Below are 10,258 nucleotides of genomic sequence, written 5' to 3'. Positions count from 1 at the left end.
GAGAATTGTAGGGAGCAGGAGAATGGTTGACCTCCAGAAGAGGAGCTCAGGATATGCCCAGGAGACCTTAAAATCTTTGCTAGGCTCTGGATTCTTTAGGACAAGGGCGGTGCAAAGCCACCAAAGGCTTTTCATTAAAGGAGACTCTGTAGTCAGAGAATGGTTCTTATCCCTTGGTTTGTTCTCCTCTTTAGTTATCTAAATTGGAAATGGATGCCACCCTTCTGGTACAGTTTGCTTAGACCATGCAGGTTTCAGGAGGGGGCGCCATCTTTAAAAAGAACAGGTACAGGAGGCTGGGGAGGTGGCTCAGTGGGTACAATACTTGTTACACAGTCATGAGGACCTGAGTTCAGAGCCTTGGTAGGCGGGTAGAAACAAGGCATGAACACATAGGCCGCTAACCCCAGCACTGGGAAGGGAGGAGACAGGCAGATTGTGGGGGCTCAGCCAGTCTCGATGAAACTGGTGTGCTTAAGGTTCAGTGAAAATGAACGTGTCTCAAAAAATGTAAGCTAGCAGATTCCAAGTGTAGATCTCTTGTCTTCCCACATAAGGGTGAGTGTATAAACACAAATACATCACACACACACACACACACACACACGCACACACACAAATGTGTACATAAAATCAGCATATGTATCTAAAAGAGGACAACCACAGGACGCTAAAAGAGCACAGGATAGGTCTTGTGTTCAAGACAAAGATTCATAACATCTATTTTCTAAATTAAATATGCCTAACAACAACAAAAATAGTAAATCCCTCCAAACTTTTCCATTAATTGGATTAATTTTTTAAAAATGCACAAAGAACTACCTACCAAAAAGCATCAGACATATAGAAGACTAGATAACCACAGGAAGGCTTTCTACCTAGCATGCTATATCTTGAACTCTGAGCTGTGAGATGGGGAGCCTACCATGAGAAAGCACCCCATGGGCCTTGTTTACTGGGACATCATATTGCCTGTATTAATAACTCCTTGGTTCTTTCATGATAAGGAAATGTTGACTGCATGCTGAAAATTACCACTGTAAAGGCTATTATTATTTCTGACCCACTCCTCAGCTTAGGATGAGCTGGCCTATGATGTTCAGTTTACTATCAGCTCTTCCCAATCCCTCTCATGGCTTGGTTATATTTCCTTGACTTTCAAGCCACTTGACTGGACCACAAAAATGGTACACAGTTGACAGTGTGGTGTATATCTAGACTTTGCTAGGAAAGTAGACTTTAAGTATTCCCAGACCTCAAATTATAAGTATATTAGAATGCAGGCATGTTAATTAGCTTGATTTCAAAATTTCACAATAGGCTTAAAGAGATTGCTGAATGGTTAAGAAGGCAGATTGCTCTTCCAGAGGGCCAGGGTTCAATTCTCAACACCACAAGGCAGCTCACAACCATCTGTAATTCCAGTTCCTGGGGACCCAACACCTTATTCTTGCCTCCCTGGGCACAGACACATACAGGCAAAACACCCATACGTGTAAAATAAAAGATAGAATTAAAGTGTGTGTGTGTGTGTGTGTGTGTGTAATGTTGTACATGATACACTTATGCAATTTTTACTTGCCAAATATACTTCATTAACTCTAGGGAAAATACATAGCTGACTTCAAAATAATTTTTCGATGTTTTCGTTTTTGTTATTGCACATGCATATGTGTGATGTCTGTGGGGACACACACATACCGCATTGCGCACATGGCGGGCAGAGTGCGGGGTTGACGCGCTCCGTCCACTTTTGCGTGCTTTCCAGAGATCTAATTTCAGGCCATCAGATTCACATTGCGAGCATTTACCTGCTGAATCATCACATCGGCTCCCATCAAAGCAATCTTTTTTTTTTTTTTTTTTCTCTTTTTTTTTCTCCTGGTTTTTAGAGACAGGGTTTCTCTGTGTAGCTTTGCGCCTTTTCTGGATCTCGCTCTGTAAACCAGGCTTTCCTCGAACTCACAGAGATCTGCCTGCCTCTGCCTCCCGAGGGCTGGGATTAAAAGCGTGGGCCTCCACCACCGCCCGGCAGCAATCTTTTTCTAAACGATTTATTTTTATTCATGTGTATGTGTGTGTATCTGTGTGTCTGCTGCAGGCGTGTAGGTGCCCATAGGGGTCAGACGGGGCTGGGTTCCCTGAAGCTGTAGTTACATCCACCTAAGAGTTCTGGGAACCGAACTTGGGGCCTCTGGTAAAGCAGTAAGTGCTTTTAATAAATGAACTGCCTCCCCAGCCTCACAAAGTAACGTCAGTAGAGGAAAACACTTTGCTAGGCCCCAGATTAAGCATTTCTTTTAAAATATTTTACATATTTATATTCACCCGCCCCCACCCTTTTCTTCTTCAATACAATCTTACTGTGTAGCCCTGGCTAGATTGGAACTCACAAAGATCCACCTGCCTCTGCCCCCTAAATGCTGGGATTAAAGGTGTGCACCACCACTGCCTGCTATTGTTAATACCAATGCTCGATAATTTATACACAAAAGGTTTAAACATCAATTTGGAATCACTTGTTATATTCTGTTGATCTACTACATTGTTAAATATACTTCTCAGCATATATCAATGTTGTTAACAAGTTCACAATTTTGCAAACCATGAGCCACACTTAAAGTCACCTCAGGGTTCCCTGTGGTTATGAATGTCTGCCTGGCTTTGAACCTTGTAGACAGATATTAGAGTCGGCAGGGGAATCTGAAGGGAAAATCAACCTTCCTCAAAATCATCTTTCATTAGATCTCAATGCAAATTGTTGGGATATAGCTCTTTTGTACATATAGCAGATATTTGAGAGATTCTGTCAGACAAACCAAAGAGATACTGAAGGGCTGCGTTAAGACAAGGATTGCCAGGAGGGACTCCTTCCTTTAAAGATTTTCCCAATATAGTTATATTTGGTGCCCTTTTAGGCTTCTTGCTCTTCTGGTCAAAATGGTTCGTTGCACCTTTTTAGTTGAAAGTGAAAAAAAAAAATCAGTTATATAATATTTTCAGCCTTTCTTCTGGTCTCCCCCACCAAAAATTAATAATCTTGTAACCAAAGAAGGATTTACTCTTCCAGCTGCGAACTCCTACGAGGATGTGCAGAGATTTACCTCCTCTCTGCTCTCCACAAACTTGCAGATGAGGGAAGCAGACAGGATATTAGCCCCTAAAGTAGCCATGTCTTGGAACCTGTGATTTATGTTCCCTAGCACTTCCGTCAAGAATCCAGGCTGCTGTCAGTGGGGTTCAGATTGCTAAACAATTAGCTTTAAAGTGGAGAGATTATTCCCGATAACCCAGGTAAACCAATGCAATCTCCTAAATCCTTAGAAGCGCCACAGGGAGGCAGACCAGAAGGTAAGAGTCTCCAACGGGAGACTCAGTTTCACATTACTGGCTTTGAAGATAAGGGTAGCTGTGAGTGTAGGAACCTTGGGCAGCCTTAGAAGCTGGGAAAGGCAAGGAAGTGAATTCTCTCACTCAGCCTGCCCAAAGGAATGTGTCTTGGCAACAGCTGATTTTTCCCTCAACAAAAGGCATTTTGGACTTTTGACCCCCAACACTAAGACCAACATGTGATGTTTTACACCATTTAATCTGTGTTACATTCTCACAGCTGCAGTAGGTAAGTAGTACAGTGAGTTTGGCATACTTGGTTTTTTTGTTTGTTTGTTTGTTTGTTTTTTTAACAATGGAAACTGAAGCAATCAAAGCAAATTTGGAATGCTCCTCTCTTGGGAGAATGGCTGGACTCCTAAATTTATGCAGCATGCTTGCTCCAAGAGATTACTGATGGGGATGCTAGGTTAATATTTTCTTTATAAAAATAACCAAATTTTTTATTATTCCTCAATTGCTTGTAAAAATATTCAAGTGGTTTTGGAAAATCAAGGACATACTTGTTTGGCGTATTTTTTTAAGGCAGTATATCCAAGGTTCTGGATTTAAATTTAAATTGGATTTAAATTTAAACTTGGCTATTTGGGGAAATTAACCTCTTGAGGCTATTTCTTTATCTGTAAATTGGGAAACACACACACACACACACACACACACACACACACACGCAAGCACACACGCACGCACTAGGTCCATGGAAAGGATTTAAAGAGATAATTTATGCATAGTTGTTGCGCAACACCACATACGTAATAAACGAGTCATCATACGGCGGTGTTAGCTATTACTATGACGGTTTGCACTATCGTTCCGATTTTACAAACTTTCCTGACCAAAAAGTGGACCTTTCAAAACCCTTGCTGTGAGGGACAGCTCGCACATTTAGTAACTTCTTTCAATTTTGTTTTCTAAAGGCACTGGAGTAGACTCTTGAAAACAACATCTCCCTTAGTAACATTTAACCCTGAGTCATTCATTTTCTCACTAAAGTAACTGAGGAGAGAGAAAAAAAAAAAAAAGAAAGAAAAGACTGTTTAAGACAATAGCTAAACCATAGATTGTAATTAAACTTTTGTTGTTGTTGTTGGTTCTATTATTTTGTTGCGGGGCGGGGGAAAGTCTCCGCTGCGAACCAGGTGAAGTCGGCCGCGCAGCTCCGCTTCACCCTAATAGACGGAGCTGGGACCCTCTCCGGAGCACGAGGTGCAACCACGGTCCCCACGGATCCCCCGGCGGTGCGAGCCTGCTGCAGAGCTGAGCCCCAGCGCTGCGGCCGGCGACCGCTGCAGGTTGTTCAGCGGCGTCCGAGACGCCCCGCGCCCCCAGTGGACTCTGGCCAGTCCCTAGGCCGGGGACGCACGAGGCCGGATCTGTCCAACCTCTGGGACGATCCCCGCCCTCCTGCGCGCGCGGTTCGCCTCCAGGAGGCTCCGGAAGGGAAGGAGGCGTGTCCGGAGCGGGCGGGCGAGCAGGAGCTGTATAAAAAGCCCTGGCGGCGCAGCAGCCCGGGCTTCACTTGCTGTCTGTCACTGGGACCGGGAGTGCTGCGAAAAAGCAACGGCCGAGGACAGGGCTCTGCGCTCGGGCTACCCAATGCTGGGACTATCTGCAGCCGCTGCTCGTGCAATATGCTGGAGCTCCAGAACAGCTAAACGGAGTCGCCACACCGCTGCCTGGGCTGGATCGCAGCGCTGCCTTTCCTTATGAAGAAGACACAAGTGAGTAGGGGCACGCCCGGGAGGAGCCTAAAGGCTTTCCAAGAAAATCGCGCCCGGAGCCCCGGGGAGCCCGGCGCGCCCTGGGACCGGCAGCCGGGCCATGTGGGGCTGCGCCCGCCGGGTGAGCCAGGAAGGTGCGGGGGAGGCAGGCGTGGTGTGCGAGCCCGAGCCTCCCTGCTCTGGGGTGTGTGTGTGTTTAGAGAGGGGGGGATGAGCCCGGGAGCTGGGGAGCGCCACGGGTGAGAGGGAGCGGGTGGCAAGTTTGCAGCCGCCGCAGCGAAGTTTGGAGCTGTCAGTCGCAAACCGCAGCTTGCAGGCTTCGCTCTTCGGCCTGGGAGTTCGAGTTATCACGGGGGAAGGCTTGTTTTTTGCACGGGAGGTCTTTCCCCGTGGATTCGGGGAGATTATGAAACAGCTTCCCACGCGCCACCCTCGCTCGCTCGCTCGCTCGCTCGCGCAGATTTATCTGTGCGGTCCCCAGGTGGGCGCGGGACGCGGTGCGGACGCGGGTGCAGCCGCTGGAGAGAAGCCAAGCCAGAGCTCCTAGGCGGCAGCGCCAGGCGGGGTGCAGAACCTGCCCGGCAGGCGGGGAAAACTTGGCAACCTGAGAAGTCGGCCGGGTTCACAGCTCTGGGTGGGCCCTCCAGAAAGCTCTAGATGGAGTAGTAGTACTTCCACTCTGCATGACGCCCTCTTCCATTACAAAACAGTAAAAGTTCTTTTTTTTTTTTTTCCCTAAATGTGCACCTCCTAAGGATGGTTATTGAGATAATGCCCAGGGTCGCTAAATTGCGCTTTATGCATAAAACATTGCCCGGGGGTACAATTATGTCTTTTCTTCGTTGACGCACATATCTGGCTCGGGGTTATAAAGAGCCACTGTAGTATTCTTCTCTATAGTTCCTTTTACCCCCGCGGTTGCCACCTCTTCATGGTTCTTCCTTTCCGAATTGTTCTGTTAGCTGCAGCAGGTTGGATAAAGCGTCTCTTTCACATCCTTCCCGTCCCCTCCCTCCCCCATTCTGTGGGTGATCGCAATTTCTGAAATGTATGGATGGGGATGAGATTTGAGGGCTTGTACCCATCTTCAGCTTTGATGAAGGCATCCGTGTATTGCAAGTAATTAATTAAATTACTCATATGACGTCTTATTTTAAATAGATATCTAGGCTTGGAGAGGAACCCATTAGGAACCAGCAAGAATAGAGCACCTTTCTCTGGTTTGGAAAGGGATGGGGAGGGAGCATGGCCAGGCATACTGGAGGTGTTTTCCCTAGAACACTCTCCCTGACTCAGTGAGGTTGGGGGAGAAATGGAAGGCAGGTATCCACCCCTGCATGCAGGTTAGTTTTTACCCAAGGCATCACACCTAAGATCGCTATAGTATGCTCTTGAGAGGCGGATGGTAACGATTCCTGCAACAAAGAAAAGTTTTGCTGTGGCTGCTTCGCTTGTACGTGCCTTCTGCTTTGTGGAATGATAAACAAGGGTGGGGTACCTATTTCTTTTTTATAATAGCATCTGCTTACATGAATAATGGTGGCGGCTCTGAGTGGAGCAGCCTCTGATTCAGGAAGAGAGGCCAGACCTTCTTATTTAAACAAGAAAACAGGAGGCAGACAAGGTTAATGTCCAACACGCCAAAGCCCAGCAATGTGGCTATGGAGTCACTTTGAGAGGCGGTAGGATTGATGATCCTTGCACCCTCTTTGCAAAACGAAGTGCGAGCTTCGTAATCTCCTTTCTCGCTTTGATTAAATGGCTGTGTAAATAGGATTACATGGAATAATTCCATTGGAAACTAGAAAGAGGTAGGTCCAGTCTGCAACACTGTGTGGCGGTGGCCTGGGTGACTCTGTGCTGTGCCGGCCAGAGATATTTGAGACAACTTAAGTATTTTAGAAATGTGACCTGTTTGGACCAAGTTAAAGTGCAGGCCCTTTTGGGGGAACTTGCCGCTGATAAAGGGTTTGTAGGCAAATGGAGGGCAGCGCTCTCATTGAATGAAGGCATTCATTGTCCCGACTCTAATGACCTTCAAGGTTTCCTTTAAGGATACTTCTAGCAATTCACATTCTTGTCCCTGAAAAAGAGGACACTGGGAATAGCACCAAAATCAATAAAATACTCCGTCGAAATGAAGGAGGGGATTAGATTCGCTTTCCTGTTATCAGGTCTCCTAATCCAAGAGTTGTGAAGAGATTGTCTGCACACCTCTGCATGTGCAGAGCATGGGGTAAGGGAAATGGACACTAAGAAAGATCCGGGCTTTTCCCCCCCTTTTTAATTTGATGTTATCTTTGCCGGGGAGGAAAATCTACTTTTATTAGTCTACTGTAAATGTGGGAACAATACCAGCTTCTGCTACAGCCCCCTGGTTCAGTGTCCTCTCGTTACCCTCTAAGTGAAAAAGAATTTACTGGTAATATTTTTTAAAAGGATTTTGATTTAAAGGATCTAGCTTTGCAAGAATCATGGGGACACCAGGCATTTTGAGCCTTCAGTCAAGCTAAATAAGTGTGAAAATTCCCTCAGCAGCCACTTGGGGCTTGATGGATGGCTCTTTGATTTACTTAGTACCACCAGTGATAGACTTCAGGATTTGGAAAATAAGTACACACAGCAGTCATGCTGAGAAGTCGGGACAATAAATGATGTCTTGTGTCTGCAATGAAGAATGTGTTTTGTATTTTTGAGATTTGTTTTTCTCTCTCTTCCCCCCCACTCCCTCCCTCCGCCCGCGCCTCTCCCCCCGACCCCCCTAGTGCATGAATTTACAGTATCTAAAGAAAACTGTGACTCTGGCTTAGAAACAGTATCCCTCTCAATAATAAGCAGCTATTTTTTAAAAACACAAGACTCTAATACATTGCATTACAATGGAGAGGCCATATTGCAGCGCCAGTTGTGTGGTCAACATACTGTGTTCATGTTTATGCCTGTTATGCTTACACCTTAGTGTCCCCTACAGGTTCCCATAGCTTGTTGTGAGTGCTGTCAACGTCAGAAGTATGGAGACAGGAAAGGTCTGTCTTGAAAACAATGCAGAAAGGTCTATTTTAGGAACACTGAAGCGCTCACGGAGGCAACAAATAGAATTTTAGCTTTGACTGTACTAAAAAAAAAAATCTTTTTTTTTTTTTTTTGGTCTACGAAATATTTGTCACGTGGGTGACAGCGGCAATTACAATCTAGAAAAATTAACATATTTGTGAAAAGAGCATTTTGAAATCTTGTCCTTGCAGTCGCTCGGTTTGCCGTGGGTGCTTCCAGTAGGCCTAATTTATGTAGCTTTTAATTGATACATTCTGCCAAGACTTCGAGACTCAAGTGCTAAGTCGATTACATTTAACATAAAACAGGGAAAATAACCATATGGAAATCTGAAAGCCAGTGCCAAACCAATTAAAATTGCTAAATTTTATTTATGTCTTAACTGCTGATGTGAAGATAGCAAATTGTGAGCGAACGTTTGTTCTTTAATGACAGGTGATTGAGATCTTACCGCCACCTTAGGTAACATTTAAAAATAAAATCCCTGCCAAAATAACTAGTCTTTCAGCTTTGGAAGCTTCTTTCATGTTCTCTTTCCGCTCTCTCCCTGTTGGTGGAGCACTTAAAATACAGTTAGTGGGAAGACTCTAGCCTGGGAAGACTTAGGCTTCAATTCTCGTTTTTTACCACTCATGAGACAAATGACCTTAGGCAAGAGGCATCTTGGGATTTCCGTTTTGTAATCTGTGCGATGTTAGTAAAATAGTTATAAAGATGTTTCTCAGATGGTGGCTGAGAGGACTAAAGAGGGGGTAAACAGTCTCTGTCCTGCACAGTAGCTCACTGTAACTACAGTCTGAAATGCATTCCTGAGAAGGGAATTGCCCTCCCATCGACTTAAAATGACCCCTAAGGAGTAACGCGGAGAGCAAGCTTTTCTAAATCTGGATCCTTTAATTCAGTGCTTGGCCTTCATTACGAGCTGACATCTGATTATCAGTTGTCCTTAACACAGGCTAAACTAGGAATGCGCCGAAAGGAGGGTGGTGGTGTGTGGACCTGCGGATGGGAAGCTCTCTAAAGTGACCGAGAGATCTAGGGTGGGAGCGTTCTTCCGATTTACTTTCCAGTCTGTCTACTTGGGTCAAGTTCATCATCTGTGGTTCTGAGGGTCTGTCTTCCTTCAGACTACGAACTGGTCAGCTCCCATCCATGCTGTCTGTTATAATTGCTTTTCTCTGTGAGGATGGACATTTGCTTCTTCTTTATTGTCATAACCAGGCAACGTTCTGTGATATTTCCCCCCCACTATCCAAGTTTGGGGACCTCCCCCCTCCATCTGTAAATTGTGGAGAGGCATTGGATATGTAAATCTCCAAGTAGAGATCTGTTATCTGTTCAAGTACGTGAATCACCAGCAGCTGCAGGAATTCTGTGTTTGGTCTTAGTCACCTGTGTGGTGAGAGAGGCCACCTGGAGGAGATGCTTGAGCCGTGCTCTACACTCAGGGCTGTTGTGTACGTGTACAGTCCCTACTTCATGGAAACGACTGACTCCAGCCTTGCTGATTTACAGATGCAGAAAGATGTTTTGCCTTTTGACTTAATTATGGGCATACTGAAAAACTGTTTACTGGAACTGAGACTGGTATCATTATTATCCTTCCCTACCTATTTCTGTCTATCCAGAAAAAAAAAAAAAGAAGAAGGTGGGGGTGCTTTTCATATAATTAGGCCTCCTGGTTGTTCTTCTTCTTCTTGTTGTTCTTTTTTTTTTTTTTTTCTGAAAGCATGGTGTGTGTCATCCAAGGGAAGACTGTTGCATTTCCTATGTCCTTTGACTGTATTTTACTGATTGTTTCTAGGCTGACAAACTGGCTTGGCTATTAGGGGACTGTGTTCTTTTTTAAAATTTATTTATTTATACTCCATGGGCATTGGTGTTTTGGCTGCATGTAAGTCAGTGTGAGGGTGTCAGATCCCCTAGAACTGGAGTTACAGACAGTTGTGAGCTGCCTCTGTGGGTGCTGGGAATTGAACCTGGGTCTTTTGGAAGAGCAGCCAGTGCTCTTAACCGCTGAGCCATCTCTCCAGCCCCTGGGTTCTTTTCTTAACCTGAATACCGAGTTGTGTGACTTTGGGAAATTATTTGGA

General features: G+C 45.3%; 1 protein-coding gene across 4 annotated transcripts in view; it reads left to right on the top strand.

The window, feature by feature from the left end:
• Positions 1-4,906: 4,906 nt before the first annotated feature.
• Kitlg (KIT ligand) overlaps positions 4,907-10,258 on the top strand; it is an 85,458-nt gene continuing 80,106 nt past the window's right edge. For all 4 annotated transcript variants that reach the window (XM_028889980.2, XM_037196794.1, XM_028889979.2 and 1 more), the window contains exon 1: positions 4,907-5,111. In XM_028889980.2, coding sequence (XP_028745813.1) covers positions 5,097-5,111 — 15 coding nt within the window. In that variant the 5' untranslated portion in view covers positions 4,907-5,096. The remainder of the gene's footprint in view (positions 5,112-10,258) is intronic.

This window comes from Peromyscus leucopus, chromosome 18 (genome assembly GCF_004664715.2).
Source record: "Peromyscus leucopus breed LL Stock chromosome 18, UCI_PerLeu_2.1, whole genome shotgun sequence".
Classification (NCBI taxonomy): domain Eukaryota; kingdom Metazoa; phylum Chordata; class Mammalia; order Rodentia; family Cricetidae; genus Peromyscus; species Peromyscus leucopus.
Note: the sequence above shows the minus strand (reverse complement) of the source record. Positions and strands in the feature narration are given on the sequence as shown.